Source organism: Pelodiscus sinensis, chromosome 18 (assembly GCF_049634645.1).
Source record: "Pelodiscus sinensis isolate JC-2024 chromosome 18, ASM4963464v1, whole genome shotgun sequence".
NCBI classification, from domain to species: Eukaryota; Metazoa; Chordata; order Testudines; family Trionychidae; genus Pelodiscus; species Pelodiscus sinensis.
The window spans coordinates 32,589,303-32,606,906 of NC_134728.1; the positions used below are offsets into that span (position 1 = coordinate 32,589,303).

At 44.5% G+C, this 17,604-nt stretch overlaps 1 protein-coding gene across 7 annotated transcripts in view; it reads left to right on the forward strand.

Moving 5' to 3' along the window:
* Positions 1–17,604, forward strand: part of RALGAPB (Ral GTPase activating protein non-catalytic subunit beta) — a 117,011-nt gene that overhangs the window by 54,458 nt on the left and 44,949 nt on the right. For 5 of the 7 annotated variants that reach the window (XM_075900745.1, XM_075900743.1, XM_075900742.1 and 2 more), the window contains exons 10-13: positions 4,878–4,913; positions 6,706–6,907; positions 9,230–9,397; positions 17,393–17,507. In XM_075900745.1, the coding sequence (XP_075756860.1) occupies positions 4,878–4,913; positions 6,706–6,907; positions 9,230–9,397; positions 17,393–17,507 (521 nt within the window). The remainder of the gene's footprint in view (positions 1–4,877; positions 4,914–6,705; positions 6,908–9,229; positions 9,398–17,392; positions 17,508–17,604) is intronic. The other 2 variants (XM_075900747.1, XM_075900749.1) reach the window with 1 other exon arrangement.

Consider the following 17,604-nt stretch of genomic DNA (forward strand, 5'->3'; position numbering starts at 1 on the left):
AAAGTGTCTGAGACGTTTGTCCAATGTACAAAGCAGACGGACACTTTTGGCACATGATAGCATAGATTATATTTCTGGATGCGCAGGAATGTGTGTTCTTGATCTTATAACTCACTTGGTTAGGTCCAATAATGGTATCAGCAGAGTAAATATGTGGACACAGCTGGCAACGGGGTTTGTTGCAAGGGAAGGTACCAGGGTATGTCCTGTGGTTGTTGGTAAGAATCATCTTGAGGTTATGTCTCCCACCTAAGTTTGAATAAAGACTCTAATTATCTTACCCATTACAAAGATAGCTTTCCCAATTATCACCTCTAATATCATTAGCTCACAGACATTTACCTCCCCACCCCTCCAACCCCTTCTGTTCTGAGATTTGATTTGTCCTTTTCGTATGTGTTCATTTTTTTAATTGTATCCTTTGGTATATATGGTTGTGACAATTTTCTTCCACTATTTGATCTGAGGAAGTGGGTCTGGCCCATGAAAGCTCATCATCTAATAAACCATCTTGTTAGTCTTTACAGTGCTACATAGAGTTATTTTCAGGCACTGCTCTTGTCTGCTGCTGCGTTGGGGCACGTGTGGCATCTCGTCCTTCGCGTGACTCCAATTCAGGGTGGCTTGTGTGTAGTTCGGAGCACATCTAGAGACTCATGGCCCACAAGGATCTTTGGCCGGTCTCGTTCTCAGGCCCGTCTGTCAGCGAGATTTCATTTGCACTCAGCAGCAGCAACTTGCCTGCTGCCTAGCCTGCCTGCTTGTGCTTTGGGGCTCTTCTGGCAGTTTCAGGTCCTGCGCTGTGCACTGGGTTGCATTCCAGCTGGCTAGAAATATCATCTCTTATCAGCAGCAATTACTCCTATTTCTGCTGCTTCAGGATATGCACCCAAAAGACTTACCTACCTTCCTTTCTTACTTCTATGCAGTCTTGGGTAAAAGAGAAGTAGAAGTAATCCGTTCAAGATGCAGATGCATGTTTGGCTGGGAAAGTCAATTTTGTGTGTGTGTCATTCTCTGGAATTGGGTCACACAGCAGGTTGCCACACAAGGGACTGTTCCTTCATTAGCCTGTCTGCTGTCCAGTTTGTCTTTGTGTTAGCAGAGCTTCCCGCTAGCTGCTCATGGTTAGTTACCTCATCAGCAATAGATATCGATTTCTCCTCTGGATGCTGTGATTGCCTCAGTAATTTTAAATTCACTGAGGAATTTTGTAGGACTTTATCTACAATGTGCTGGGGAGCAGTTCCTGTTGGCTGTGCAGTTTGGAAACTGCAGATGGATGAGGCATTGGATCTCGGGAACTGTTCAGCCTGCTGTCATGCTGACTTTGAACCAGTGCGTCCCCTCAGTTGTGTCTTGTCAGCTGCTAACAAGTTTTTCTTGGGCATTTGAGAAGCCTTGAAAGGAAATCTCCTGAGTGGTACAGTCATGGCCGAATCTCTTCTTAACAGAGATTTACTCTGCTGATTTCTCCAGACCATGTGTTTAGTAAAATGCAATGATACTACCCCGGCCCTCTCAACAAGTTTTCGAAGACGAAATTTCTCTAGTGCTTGTGGGATGATAGCCGTCTTGCCTGATTAAATGACAGAAACTTGATTGCCACTCATAAGTATGTCTGCTCTGTGAAGGTAAAGCCAGGATAACAAGTCTCAGAGCCTGGGTCAGCAAGGTTGAGTTTCATGGCTATAAAATTTTAGTGTAGTCAGTGAAAGATGCTCTCAGTGCTTCCGTTGCCTCAGAAAATCTCATGTTTCCCAAAAGTGCCATCTCTCTGTGGAATAAAATTCTAAAGCCAGAGTAAACAGGGGAATCTAACTTCACCTCCACATCCATGCCAGGGGGCTCCTCCTTCCAGCATGCCTGTGTCAGAATAAGTTGGGTCCCTGCTTCTGAGTTTCACTCCTGGAAGTCATCTGAGAGGAAGACTCGAGATTTTTCTGATAAGATCTCTGAAAACCATGCCTCACGTTCTCCTGGTAGGGAATCTGCCACAAAAATCCTTGAGCCCCATTAGTCTCTCTGATTCACTACCTATGAGGCTGCTTGTTCTTCAGGTATCGGGCCACTGTTAAATTTAAAACTATCAGGCTTGGCTAAGCCATCAGGTGTGTCTGCTCAGTCGATACTGAGGATGTCCCTTCACATTCCCTCAGAACTCCCCTCAGAGCAGGACAGACCCTTGGGGGACCCCACTAGCTACTTCTCTCCACTCAGAAATTGTACCATTTATTCCTACCCTTTGTTTCCTGTCTTTTAACCAGTTCGCAATCCATGAAAGGACCTTCCCTCTTATCATATGACATCTTATTTTACTTAAGAGCCTTTGGTGAGGGACCTTGTTAAAAACTTTCTGGAAATCTAAGTGCGCTATATCAACTGGATCTCCCTTGTCCACATGTTTGTTGACCCTCTCAAAGAACTCTAGTAGATTGGTGAGGCAGGATTTCCCTTTTCTGAAACCATGTTGACTTTCCCCAACTAATTATGTTTATCCATGTGTCTGACAATTTTATTCTTTACTATAGCTTCATCTAATTTGCCCGTTACTACTGTTAGACTTCCTCATCCCCGGATGAAGCAGTTATACCACCTTTGCCATTTTTGAAGCCATCTCTGAAGAGAAATATGTGCTGCTCTGATCATTCCAGAAACTTTCTCCTTGGCTCTGACCATCAACGAGTCCTCTTTGCAGAGGTGCTATGTGTCAAAAGCCATTGTTCCAGCTCATTAGATAGCTTTCTGTGTCTCTAGTCCTGCCTTCCAGTCAAGACCAGTGAAACTGGCAAATGTCACCCCTAGCCAGGAAGAAAAGTGGGGCGAGGTTCCGGCTCTTAAGGAGGCTAGTGGTTCTCTGGGGGCTGCGTTCGGGGTCTCTGATATCTAGCAGCAAGACCCCTAGTGAACAGGAGGAACTGAAGCTTGGTGAAGTCTCTAACTCTGCAGGCAGTAGTAGTGCTGTTCTCATCATTGAGCTGAACAGGGGTGTTGGGAGACTGATGTACATTGACACAAAGGCGGATGTGCTGGCACTAAGCTCAGATTCACAGAGCTCTTAGGCCTATTAAGGCTCCATCTTCAAAGGCCACCCACTTGCAGGACTTAAATGTAACGCTCTAGGTTGTCAGAAGTGCTGAGCTCTACCTCCATGAGATGCACCTGCAGGAGTACCACCACCATCTGAGTAAGTGTGCACAGCTCTGGGACCAAAGTGCCAGTAATTAGCTTATGTTGCACAAGTAGGCACTCCAGTGCGTCTACACAGCAGGACTTAACTTGAAATAAGCTATGTAAATTGAGCGATGTCAGTTGTGAGCTTATATCGAGGTCAGGAGCATCTACACAGCACTTATTTTGAAATTGAGTGCTTTTCCTCCGACTTCCCTTTCTCGTACAATGAGAGTTATAGGAGTCGGAGTAAGAAGCCCTCCAGCTTGACAGTATTTCGACACTATTTCAGAATAACTGCCTGCTGTGTAGACGGGACTAAGTTATTTCCAAATAATGTTGCTGTGTAGCCGTGCCCTAGGTGAACACAGCAAACCACTCAGATGGGCCACCTGAATTGCAACGCCTAGGGTGGATGTTTGGAAGCTGAAGAAGGGACTTGACTGTCTTTGTGTCCAGAAAAGGATGAGAGAGGATGTCCCAAGCCTTTGTCTCCTGCACAGTTCAAGGAAATGGGCACATGACAGCTAGTAGGGAGACTTGGGAATGAGCTCTTCCCTGCTCCTGCCTTCAGAGGACAAGATAAAACCTTGAGGGCTATAGGAGCTGTACCAATGTCTTGCTAATGAGCTAAGTGCAGGTGAATCCTGCAGGCTGGGGGACTAATCCTCAGCTCTGTATCCATAGATGGTGCAGCTGAGAGGGTGAGTCGCCAAAGAACTGATTGCAACTCATTGATACCAATATGCTGTAAGCGTCCCCTAGTCTGCTCTCCAGTATGGTGACTTGTAACGTCCCTCAAAAGCATTCTGTCAGCTGGGGGTTGCTGGAGTAGAATTGGCACCTGTCTGGCACCTCCCTGCCTTCAACATATGCCTTATTCCAGGGGGTTGTGGTGTCGGGAGCCAGGAGCCAGCTGTGAAAGTTCCCAGCTGTTTTATTTCCAGGCTAGCAATGAGGGACTGCATCTCAGCTCATGAGCTGTCCCAAAATAGAGAGAGAGGCAGTTTTTAAATGGTAAGTAACGTTTCCCTTACTGGGAACTGACGTTTTCCCCCTTCTGTGTTTTCTTGGGGATTGCGTCTAAGGTGTTGAAGTGTTGAATCATTGTCATTATTCTGCTGCCTGTTTATATCTTGACTGAGATGAAAACGGGCAGGCTTGTGCACTTATGCTGTCCTTTGTTGAGGATTCTTTGTCATCTTGCTTCCTGGAAGCTGGAGCCATATCACTTAGTGTAAAGAGTTTGTGGTTGGGGAAAGAGGAGAATTGGGGCAAGCAGCGTTACTGGTAAGTAACTTTCTCATGTGGGTTCATCCCAGATAAGCGAGTCTTGTGTTGTACGGGTGTGATATCCTTCCTGCAGGGCATAGGCTAGGAGAAGCACAGCTTGAGCTGGGATGGGTTAATACATTTACATTTATTTAAAGATCAATTGTACATGAATATGAACAAAATTGAACATTATTAGTATTTTGTGGATTTCTTTGTTCATTGTTTTGCATGGTACTTTCAAAACCATAATTTTGGACCTGAATGCCAATTTCCTGTGTGTTTAACAAGCTTGCTATGTCATAAAGCTTTTAATCTATTTTTCAAAAAAGCTAAAAGCTTCTTAACTTATATTACAATTTCACCATCTGTGAAGTATTTATAACTACTGCTGTCCTTTGATTTGTTTCCATTTTATTTCTATTATCTTGCAGCATCTTTTATCCAAATTCTTCTTTCTTATAAATCTTGTAAGTAGGAACCAGTAGCTTCTCCTTAATTGCAGTCATGTTTTTTTTCTTTTTTCATAATCCCATATTTTAATTTGTAATATCATTTGTCATTGTCTCTTGTAGCTTTTGCACTTTTACTTGGGAAAGACAAGTAATTTTTTGTGTGTGTTTTTGAATGGGGAAGATTGTTGGCAAAAGCAAATTAATATGCCTGAATCAGTCCCATCATTTATGTACTATAGTCTGTGATCATGTCATGAATTTCAGGACCTTGCACTAACCATGTTTTTTTGTTTTTTTTTAACTTAAAGCTTATTTTTATACAGACCTAGTGTTTGATTTGTATGCATTGTGCATGTAGTGTTTGGTTTTTTTCTCCAACTATAGTATGTTGCTGGATAGCTTATTTAGGACAAAAATGGCTCATGGGAAGATGCATAAAGATTTGTGCTTATTTGCCATTTACGCCATAAAAATCTTAAAGGTAACAAACCATCAGATACTTTACGTTGATAATTTTAAAAAGAAAAACCGAGTAAAGACTTTTGTTAGGAATTTTACCAACTGTATGGAGGGTTAATTTTTAGAATTAGTGAAACTGGCAAAGTGTTGGTTGGATAACTTCAAGCTCCTCACCCTTTGTAAATTTCATTTTCCTCAGTGTCCTACGCTCTAAATAGTGTCAGTTACTGGTGGAATTCTGCTGCGTTCCTAGCCCAAACCAGTCTCTCTAGTTTTGCAAGCAATACTGGCACATGATTGCCTTGGCTAAAAATCATAAGCCAGGTGTGTCCCAGTCTGTCGGGATCCCCCAGGGAAGTGGCTGTCACATTGCCCAGGGAGCATATAGTACAGTATTCTTGGCTGCCTCTCCAGTAGAAAGTGACTAGCTTTCTGCATGTTGTTCGAATGGCACAAGGAGTTAGGCTATCTTTAGGGGGAATTAATAAACTACATTAGCTATATCACTCAGATACATTCTGTAGGAAGAGAAAACAGTGCTAAAGACTGGCCAGCCCCGTGGGGCAATCCACAGGCATTTTGGTATTTTAGAAATGTTTGTAGAACATATTGCAGAATGTATTTAAAACTTGAATTAATACTGTGAAGTAGCCACTAGGCAACTGTCCCATTTCCTGGTAGCTGTCACCCTGGACTGGCTAACTTCAAAGATTCCTGTGGCAATTACAGGCACTGCCTGATAGAGGGACCAAAGCAAACGGCAGCTTTGAACACCGTCAGCCATGGCTCTCACTCTAACATGGAGGCTGTACTCTTCCTGACATCAACAGTAGACACCAGGTAGTGAGAGAAGGTGGGCACAGCTGAGTGGCTCTGTGCTCAAAAGGCAGCCAAAAAGACACGGAGTGGGGTTGGGGGATGGAACAACTTCAGACAGTGACCAGGCAGCTTAGGAAATGGCAAGGCAAATGAGAAACCATTTAGTAAATTAGGCAAAGGGGCGGCAGGGAGTGAGGAGGGGAACGGGATCTTTTTTTCGCACGAGGCAGGGAATTAGACTGATGTGCACCAATCTGCATGTGCTCACAGAAGTGTACTCTTCTTGCCTGCACACTGCTGAGGGTGCACATACACACACACAGGGTCTGAAGTATTATCCCTCCTGTGGTAGGGAAGGAATCAAATAACTTGAAATAGGTTTACAAACAGAGACAGTGATTCAAATACAGTGAACTAGCAGCTTTTTCATAATCACTAAATTTGACGTGATCTTTGTGTCCTGGATCCCATGAGCCTGTTTTGTATGTTGACAAACACAATGAAAACTCTCATTTTCTTATCTTTTCAGCTATAGCAACCCAAGCTAGCATGGAATTTCGTCGGAAAGGATCACAAATGTCCACAGACACCATGAATTCCAATCCTACATTTGATGCAAGTGAATTTCCCGATAACTATGAAGCAGGAAGAGCTGAGGCATGTGGAACACTGTGTAGGATATTTTGTAGCAAGAAGACTGGCGAGGATATACTGCCAGCTTACTTATCCCGGTACTAAAGTATCTTCCACTTGCTTTATTGCTATCATTTTGTGGTGGAAAATCAAATTATTTTGAGTAAACAGCATCCTGTTTGCTCCTGAATCTTGTATTGCCAATTAGTGGATAATTGTTTAGGTCTTTAAACATGCTGTATCTAGGAACCTATGTATAAATCAGCAGGAGATTTCTGGTCCCCTCTCATGACCCCAGTTATATTGGGATTTTTCTCAAGGATGCTGAATATGTGCCTTCCTTTTGCTGGCTGTCTTTAGCTCTTGCATGGCACAGGTTGAGCCTCTCTAGTCTGGCACTCTCTGGTCTGCCAACATCAGTGGCCTGACATGATTTGAATGAGCCAGAAGTCCACTTATTGCAGGCATGGCCAAGTTTGTTACAGCGACCAGTCCTAGCTCTCAGTGTTCTGTGCTGTTGTTTGGCTCTAATTCACCCCTACATGTCTTCTCAGAGCCCAGTGAGCAGTAGAAGTGTTGGCAATGCTGCTAGACAATATTGACCTGTCTTGGTTCAGTACATTCTCGGGTTCAGCACCAGTTGGATCCTGAGGATGCTGGAGAAGAGAGGCTCATCCTGTAGCTTTTTTTCCTCTTGTACACTGTCACACTGAAATGTTTTATTACACAGACAAGGCATATTTGTGTATTACACATTGAGAGAGGTTCGAATATGGTCTCCAGCTTTGCAAAAATGAATTCCAGTTGGCTTAATTTGACTATGGGAATTAGATTTTTCACTTTGTGAACTGTTGTGATATGACCTGTCAGTAGTGAAAGGAATGGATGGAGAAACACACCAGTGCAGTGTGTTAGGGTAAAAAATCCAAACGCAATTTCAGTTAAATGAATCTACATCCCAATGACCTTCAGTAAGATTTGGACCTAAGTATCTAAGCTACTTTAAAAAATGGACGTTAAACTTGCAAGTCATTTAACTGCTTTATAAAAATGTACCTTTAGAGTCCATGTGTTGGAAAAGAGGTATTGCTCGCTGGATGAGCTGACTTCCGTTTTGCCTCTAGTGAAAGTAGGCTACCGGGCACGTTACTGTTCCTGACTTCTCCTGATAAGGGAGCAAATATGTTATTCCGAGAGTACAGCACATTGAATAATGCAGAAAGTAGAGTAACACAGGTTTAAAGGGACAGGGTCTGTTTAAAAATTATTCTTGCGTCTACAAATTGTTTGTTCTATTGTTACACATGATACCTAAGTTCAGTACAGCTGAAAAGTTAGAGAAAACAACTTTCCTCTGCTTCTCAATTTGTTTACTTTGTGCATGTTCACTGTATTAAGAGTGTATAGTCTGTTACAGTGTACCCCTTAAATAGGGCATTCTGCTTGTTTATGGGAAAGGTTCACACAGCCATCAAGGAGGTGATGATAGAGATGTTTAAATATAAGTTAATGGAATAGTTGTTTAACCTTATGAATTCTTATTGGTTACTCGACTATTCTATAGTCCCTGCAGTAGCCGGTAGCCGGTGCGCTCTGGCCCCGCTCCCGAGGAGCCCCCTACCACTCTGTGTGCTGCCTCTGTGTCAGAGGCAGCAGAGTGGGATAGTAGCAGCCCCTGTCCAGGGGGCAGCTGAGCTCCTGGACCCGGTGCGAGTTGGAACTGAGCTGGGCTGCCTGCCTGCCCAGCTCCTAATACATTTGAAATGCAGAGCCACAGCAGTGGTAGTTCCCGGACCTAGCACGAGACTGGACTGAGCCGGAGCGCTGGCCAGCCTGCTAAAAAATGTACTGGCAACAGGGGTGAATGTGTGTAGTCTATTGCATTAACCTATAAGCTTTTGGTTATCAGGTAATCAGTTAATCGACTACACTATTACATCTTTAGGTGAGGGTGGGATATTTTTTTTAAAGCGGGAATGACAAACCCAAAACCATTGTTATGAGGACTGAATAGAAGATATAGCAGGCTGAATAAAAGTCAGTATTGAAAAAGTCCAGGTTCCTGTTAGCATCCCTACTGTGTGAACAACACAAATTCAAACAAAATTGGTAATACTCCAAGCTGTGCTAAATTTGTGACCAGTATCACCTTCCAATATGAGAAGATGAAATAAGAAGCTGAAATGGTTTGACCTGGCTGTATTGGTCCAGCAGGCTTTTCAGTCTGAAGTCAATGGGCTATGTGCTCATAAGGCATTTATAAGCGTTTGACAATGATACACTTATGTGCCTAAATATAAGCTGTTAGCTCCTGGGTTTTGAAAACTGTTGGTCTGTATTTTAATTTGAAAGGCTATCCGCAGGTACAACTAGTATATGTATAAATACGTACAAATAACATAAGCCTGTCTTTCTTTCAGGTTTTACATGCTTCTAATTCAGGGTTTGCAGATAGCAGATTTCATTTGCTACCCAGTGCTGGCCAGCATTATTCTAAACTCTCCTCCTTTGTTCTGCTGTGACCTGAAAGGGATTGATGTTGTGGTTCCTTACTTCATTTCTGCCCTTGAGACGATTTTACCTGACAGGTAAATACTCTTTTGACAAAGATGTCGCCCTTTTTCTTTTAACATGTTGCTTGTGAAGAATTTTCATTAATGCATCCGGAACTGTCTCCCGGGGGTCTCTGTGACGCAGTAAATGTAATTTAAACAGCAACAGTAATAACTCAAGTAACAGTGCACACAGCCTCTTGCATTTCTTTACCTTTAGCTAGGCTTGGCAGATTTGATTTTTTTTTTTAAATAATTTTGATGGATAATAGCAATATTTATTTTAAACGTCACTATTTTAAGTTTTTACACATTTGGGAAAAATTAGAGCAGTTCAGCCAATAAGGGGAGTCAGATATAGAGGCAGAGGCAGTAGGAGTGGGGGGGAGGCAGCTCTGGGGGGGCTGCCTGCCTTCCCTCCCCCGCCATGTGTAACTGCTGGAAGTTTCAGTGGTTACAGGTTTACCCTAGTTAAAACGCAAATTGCCAACATCATATGTCAAAATATACAAAGTAAATATCCTTAAATCAACTTTATTAAAATCTCACATAGGTAAAAAAGTGCTATCTGGAAATGTCAATGAATATAATTAGAAATACTTATTGTCAGGGCTTGACAAACGGCAGCGAAATCTACTCGCCAGCCCTGCACTGCGCATGCGCTAGATCCACATTGCGCATGCGCGCGCCGCCAGTGAACGGGGCGACTGGCTGAAATCTACTTGCCACGGGCGAGTAGAAACAGCGATTTGTCGAGCCCTGCTTATTGTCCACTTGTGTGTGTACAGTGAAATCAACGTTTTACCAATTAAAAATGGAACCGTTCCAAGCCTAGCTTTAATTATTATTATCGATTGGGGTTTTGACCCAATACTGGCATGTTGCCTTTCCAAGGAACAGAAGGTTCTTGGATCTGGGGTGCCCATGAGAATCCAACAACCCCTATCTGGGAGCATGTGAATTTCTGTGGGCAAGTTAATGATAGAAAAGTAAGGGAGGTGCCATTTGATTAATAAAAAATAATCTGAATCTTAATTCCAGTAATAAATAGTCATAATTCCTTCAGTGGGTATGGGGAGCCTGGAGCTGCAGGAGGAGCAGCCTGCTCCAGGAGTTAAGGTTGGTGGGCATTTTGATAATGCCGTGTCTTTCTGCACGTGATGGCTCACGGCAGCTCTGTTTAGGAGGGTGCATGCTGTGCGTACAGTTGTCAGGAGGTTTTTGCCTAAGTGGCGCCCTTTGGGGTGGCTGCGACTATAGCAGGAGTGGTGGTTAGAGATAGACCAAGACCTCTGCAGTCCTCTAGCGAAGGCCAAGGCTCAACCAGGCAGCCCATGGCATCTAAAAAGACCTTTTGAAGGTGCTGTCAGGGAAAACGCACCAGCTCAGATCCTCCCCCTGTGTTTGCGGATCATTTATCCCACTTCTGTTCTTTGGCCCAGATCACCTCTGATCACTGGGTCTTGAACACGACAGAGCTTGACATACCCTCTCCAGTTCTGTTCCTTCCCATGCGCCCTCCCTCGCCCTCTTCAGGGACCTGTCCCATGAGCAACTCTTTGTTCAGGAAGTGCAGATGCTCCCACAACTTGGAGCAGTAGCAGAGGTTCCTCTGGAGTTCAAGGGCAGGGTTTTTACCCCTGTTATTTCCAAATCTACAAGGGCAAGGGTGAGCTCAGACCTTTTCTAGACTTGCACAACCGGGACAGATTCACGAAGTAGTTGAGTTTCCACATGGTCTCCCTAGCTTCATAGCCTGCTAGGACTGGAAGAGACCTCAGGAGTCATCCAGTCCAGCCCCCAGCCCAAGGCAGGACCAATCCCAACTAAATCAACCCAGCCAGGGCTGTGTCAAGCTGAGACTTAAAAGCCTCTAGGGATGGAGATTCCCTTCCCTGGATCTGGGGGACTGATACGCTGCCTTCTCTTTGAAGGATGCACATTTTCACATCTCCCCCATCCCGCCCCACAAAAGATTTCTGCAGTTTGTAGTAAACAAGACACACTTTCAGTTTGCAGTCTGTACCTTCAGCCTCTTGGCAGCCCCACGCATGCTTACCGGATCCAGGGTGGTCGTGGAGGCCTTACTTCGCAGGAGGTGTATGCAAGTCTTTCCTTACTTGGGTGACTGGTCAGACTCCAGCACTAGGAGACCATGTGAGAAAAGTGCATGATAAGTTCCTCTGGCTTGGCCTTGTTCTGAGTGTGGCCATCTCTACTCTACTTCCCGCTCAGAGGAGAGAGTGTTGATCAGAGCCCTGCTAACATTCCCTCAACACGCTTGTCTCCTCCCTGTGAGGGCCATCGTAAAGCTCCTCAGCACGCTTCCCACCATGACGGTCGAATTGGTTAGTGGCTTGGCCATATGGCAGCTTGCATGTTTGTGGTGCAACATGCCCAGACTGTCCATGCCAGGCATGGCCAGCCCGAGTTCAGACTCTGTTCAGGCTACTTGGGCAAACTGGTCACTCTGCCACCTCAGGTCTCACCTCCCTTCAATGCTGGCCAGCCCACAAGCAGTGCCCTTTTCCGAACCTGAGCCCACGCCGACTCCAGTCCCAGAAGTGTCAGCAATGGGATGGGGAGCACGTGGGCGATTTCAGGACTCAGGGTCTGTCACACGCAGAGGTCCCACTGCACAGCGCTGTCGAGGAGCTTCACTTGGTGTGGCTTGCCTGCAGGAGCTTTACAGTGCCGCTGTGTCCCAGTTTTATTCAGCAGCATCCGAGCGCTGCTCCGATGAACAGGCAGTGTGGTGCTCGCTCCTCTCCCTTCGGGGAGGGAGCCCTAAGGCTGTGGGACTTGTGCAGTGCCTGCAGTCCATGACTGGAGACCTCCTGCCCACTGAGCTTGCAGACGTAGCTGGCAGGCCACCCCGGTAGGTCCTTCCGCTGCCAGGAGCGGTCCCTCCTCCCAGATGTCACCACCAGCATTTTCCAAAGGAGGCGATTTCCCCAGGCAGACTGATTCGCGACACATCGAACAGGAAGCGCCAGCGGTATTGCTCCCTCCTGAGTCACAGCAACGGCTCATTACGGATGCCTTTGTCACCCTTGGAAAGCAGACTTTCTGTGTGCACTTCCACTGCTCCCTCCATCCACAGGGTCCTACTATAGGACAAATCCTCATTACTCTTGATAGCACCGGTTCACCACGCTGCTGGACCCGTCTGCCTACACACCTGTAGCTTTCCCCATGCTCCCACAGGACCATCATCGCCTCCAGCACCCAAACCTAGAGTCCCTTCACCTTCCAGCATGGAGCTCCATGACTGAACCCCTTACAGCTGGCACGTTCAGACTCAGGGAGGTACTCCTAGGCAGCAGGCAACTTTCCACTAGTGCCATTTACCTGGCCAAATGGAAGACATGTTTCCTTTTGGCCTGTCCAGAAGGGAATCCCTTCAATGGAAGCCTTGATCCTCCTTGTCCTGGACTGTTTGCTGCAGGTAAAGCTGCAGGGCCATGAATACAGGTTCACGTGGTGGCAGTCTTAGTTTTCATCCCTGGCTCAGCAGGCCCCATGTTGTTTGCTAATCTGATTGTTGGCCATTTTCTCAAAGTTCAGGACAGACTGTCCCCTCCTATGAAACAGCTGATCCCTTGGACCTTAATTTAGTGGCCTCTTAGCTGATAGGTCCCTTTTTTAAACCACTAGCAACATGCTCTCCTCCTTTATCTTTCAGGGAAGGTGGCTTTCAGCGGGAAAGGTGTCAGAACTGATTGTTTTAACATCTGAGTCCCTTTAGATCCGTTTTTTTTTAATAAGGACAAAGTCTGGCTTCAGCCTCACCCATCATAGAGCCACAGAACCCCAGGGCTGGCAGAAACTTCAGGAGGCATCGAGTGCAACCACCTGCCCAAGGCAGGACCAGCCCCAACTCAATCATCCCATTCAGGGCTTTGTCAAGCCCAGACTTAAAAACCTCTAGGGATGGAGGTTCCAGCCCTCCCTAGGGAACCCAGCCCAGCACTTCCCACCCACCTAGGGAAAGAGTTTTTCCTAATCTCCAACCCAGACCTCCGCCACTGCATCATTTCTTCCTGAAGTGGTTTTGTCTTTTCATGAGAATAGTGGTGTTCTTCCTCAAGTGCATGCTAACGAGAGGGAATGGTCGCTTCATTTCCTGAACGTTAGATGTATGCTCGAGTTCTACATTGGTCAGATGAATCCATTTAGGAAGTCGACTCAGCTCGTTGCTGCTGCTGCTGCTGCTGCTGCTGCTGCTGCTGAGAGGGGGTGAAGTCCCCTGGTCTAATCACAATTAATTGTCTCTTGGGCTAGACATGAACAGCACATCTTGAAGGCAAACAGTTACGAGAGAACACCATTTCTTGGCTTTGGAAATGGGTCGAATTGGGTATCATTCGAACAACCTTTCTCTTGCTAACAAAATGGTACTGAATATGACAAGCCTAGAACAGTTATTTATATATGTATTCAAGAACAGGTTTAAAAATCAGCCTTTTAAAATGATACTTTAACACAGACATGTCAGGCATGCAGTCCTCACAAAATTTAACTAAGTTGGCCACCTTGGGGATGGGGGCAACAAAAATGATGAGGGGGGTATGGAACAGCTGCCATATCAGGAGAGATTAATAAGACTGGGTCTTTTCATCTTAGAGAACAAAAATCTAAGGGGGGATATGATAAAAGTCTATAAAATCATGATTGGTGTGGAGAAAGTAAATAAGGAAAAGTTATTTATTTGTTTCCTTAACACAAGAACTAGGGTTCTCCAAATGAAATGAATAGGCAGTAAGTTTAAAGCAAACAGAAGGAAATATTTCTTCACACAATGCACAGTCAACCTTTGGAACTCCTTGTCCCAAGATGTTGTGAAGGCCAGAACTTTAACAGGATTTTAAAAGAGCTAGATAAATTCATGGTGGATACGTCTATCAATGACTCTTAGAGAAGATGGGCAAAGATGGTGTCCCTTGTCTGTGAGAGGCTGGGATTGAGTGGGTGTCCGGGAATGGATCACTTGATGATTACCTGTTGTTCGTTGGAGCACTTGGCTTTGGCCACTGTCAGAAGACAGGACACTAGGCTGGATGGACCTTGGTTCTGACCCAGTCTGTCCCTACTTCTATTCTTATGTAGTTAAATTGTGGCCTTCAATTGACAATGCTGTGTTATCAGGCAATGCTCAGAACAGGATACCCAGTTAATTTTTGAGTGTTACAGATAACTATAAGTGGAAGGCGCACTTCAAATTGATTTGCCATCGTTGGCAAAAAAGTAATTTGGTGGAACTGATTATCAGCTTTGTTCATTATACCAAAAGAATTGTCACGAGGCAGAGCATCCAGCCAGAAATTACTCAAGTCCATCTATAAATGGTCCACACATACTTACATGATATACATTATAATTAACACTAATCAAGTAACTTATTACAAAATCTTTGGTTTTAACTTTGGTCTTGAATTTTCAGGCATCAATAAAGAGACTCTGAATACTGACTAGTAGCTGAATCTGTGTAAATACCAGCGGAGGGGCACGGGTTAAACTCAGTGCTCAGCGGCACTTTACAGTCTATAAGAAGGGCACCCGTAAAATGGATCAGGCATGTTTGGGGAGGAGGTGCAGCAGAAGATGCTGGGACAACAGCCAGCTGTGGATGAGACTGGCTTTGTTAGGTCCCAGGGCCTCATATAAAGAGAACACCTACTTTGTCTGTCATATAGAAGCACACACTGAAATGTTTGTTGCCCTTTAAAGCAGCGTTTCTTCAAGAACAGAATTCAAAATGGCCACCCTTAAATGGACAAGCCTCCCTTTTTTTTTTTTCGCTCAACTTTTCCCTGGGTTTCCCCCCAACAAAAAATTCCTTGGTGTTGCCCATAAAAAAATATTGTTTGGTGTTCCTCAGTCTTAAAAAGTTTAAGAAACACTGCTTTAAAGCAATACCTAGATGTCATCTTTGGAAAGCAGATGAATGTGTTTGAAACTCTTTTCCAAGGGGCACAGGACTTGCACGACCAGTTCTATGCATCCAGAGTACCTTGTGCTCTCAGTGATCTATTGGCACATGGTCACATGATGGGGAACTACAATACTGCAGAATGGATTGAGCACTTTTAATTAGGCTGAACTGGCAAATCAGCCAGCTTCTGAGATGGTGCAGTGATTTCTGAACATCAGTGAGTCTTCACTGCTCTTGCTTTGATCGGTCAGGACTGCTAATTGGAATTTACACCTTGCAGCACTGGAAGACTTTGTGAAATGTTTTTTCCCCCAGCTCTTCTGCGTTGGTTGCCTGGGCCCTTGTGGCAATAAAAGGTGTAGAGAAGTCTGATGCTGACACGGGAGGAATTTTGAAAAGAAAATTGTCTGTTAAAAATCACGGCTTCTCTCTGTGCTCTTGGTTCAGATGAAGCTAAAAAACATGGAAAGTTTCCACTGCAAGTTAATTGAGGGTAAGGAGGGAAGTGGAAGTTGTGGGCATAACACAGCTTCCGAATGCTAGGAAAAGCTGGGAAAGGGCAGCCTTGGAATTACAGCTGATTTTGAGTGAAACAGTAAGCGTGGTTGGGGTGTCTTCACCACAAGTCACCAAGCACCTTCTAGACTCATCAACATTATGATGAAAGAGCTAAAGATGTCCATTGCATAGATACCTTTGGTCATGACTTGTATGAACCCTTCAAAATCCAAAGAATTGTGGGCTCCACTCAAGAAGAACTGACTAAAGTTGAGCTTGAATGCAAAGAAGAAAGTCAGACTGAAGGTAATAGGGACTATTACAGAGTTAACTACAGACAGGTCATTCTTTTGCTTGTCTCCTGGTAATGTCCAGATCTGTGTGATTTGTGTGTGACTTTGGGGAAGTGTGAGTTCTCCGTGGTACCACAATTAATGTTAAAATCTGACCAAACAAGGTCTATGTTCCATATAAAAAGCAAGATAATGCACATCTGGTATAATCTACCAAAACTAGAACTAGGGACAATGTAACCACAGGCAGCCATACGTGGCAAGGCTGAGGTGCAAGTTCTTGACAAACCAGAAACTCTTTAATGTCAGCAAAGATTTGCATGGATGCTTCATTATGAAGCCACAGAGAAGGTGTTAGACCTATGACAGAGTACACTACATGTTTGACATGTATGCTGAGGAATCCATTAAAAATATTACCAGAAAGAAGAGACGTCGTGGTAGGGAATCCAGGCCTGCCTGCCATTTTGGGTCCTGTCCCAGGGACCCTATAGCTGACTTCTCTATCTACCTCCCTGGGCCGCTCTCAAAGTTGATGGGAGCCACCCTACTGGGGACAGGTTGCTTCGAACTGCATCAAACTCTTGCACGCAGGGGACATGCATCTTCGACTTTACAAAATCGGGTGCTAAAAATTGATCTTAATAAATTTGACTTGATCTCTTTGTGTAGATGAGGCTGCAGTTGCAGTGTGGGCACCTGATGAAATACTTAGTTCTCTGGTCCTGGTAAAACATTCTGTTGGGCTGGTATGAGAGGATACGCTGTTGGAAAGGGTGGTGAGATGAAGGGTCTAATGGATGGGGTTCAAACAGAAAAGAAAGCTTGTGTGTGTTCCGAGTAGGCAAGCTTCATGTGAACGCACTGGAAATGAAGTAATGACACTTTCCGTGGTTCTGGGCACTTATTAACTGATTACTGCACTGTGTGTCAAGCTGTTGGACTCTTTCATGTTGCAGTTGTAGGATTCACCTTGAAAGTTTTTCTGTCTTTAAGCTTGAATTCTTAAAGCCTAGTGCTAAAATAAAGGAATCTAAAGTACAGGGTTGTTGTGCTATAAGCCAGAGCTACAGATACCTTTCAGGCTAAAAAGAAACCCACTCGTGATGTGCATGAATTCAGTGTCTGATAATTGATAATGCAAAGCAAAGCCCCTAAACCCAAAGGGAAAGAGCTACCTGTTACTCTGTGTGCTGTTCGTAAGGGTTCTGGTATGCCAGTAAATGTAAACAATGCTGAATTAATTTTAATTCCAAACTCCTGTGAACAGTTGATTAATTTTCTAATGTTTTTTCTTTTTGGCAGGGAACTGTCAAAGTTTAAAACCTATGTAAACCCTACAGAGCTGAGAAGATCCTCTATTCATATTTTGCTGTCTTTGTTGCCTCTCCCTCATCATTTTGGGACCATAAAATCGGAGGTAGTAAATTAGTATGATTGTTTTCTGTGAAATGATTTTGTATATTTTGCCAGCATTTTCAGAAATCTACAAATGTTACATGAGAAGATGCAGAGCT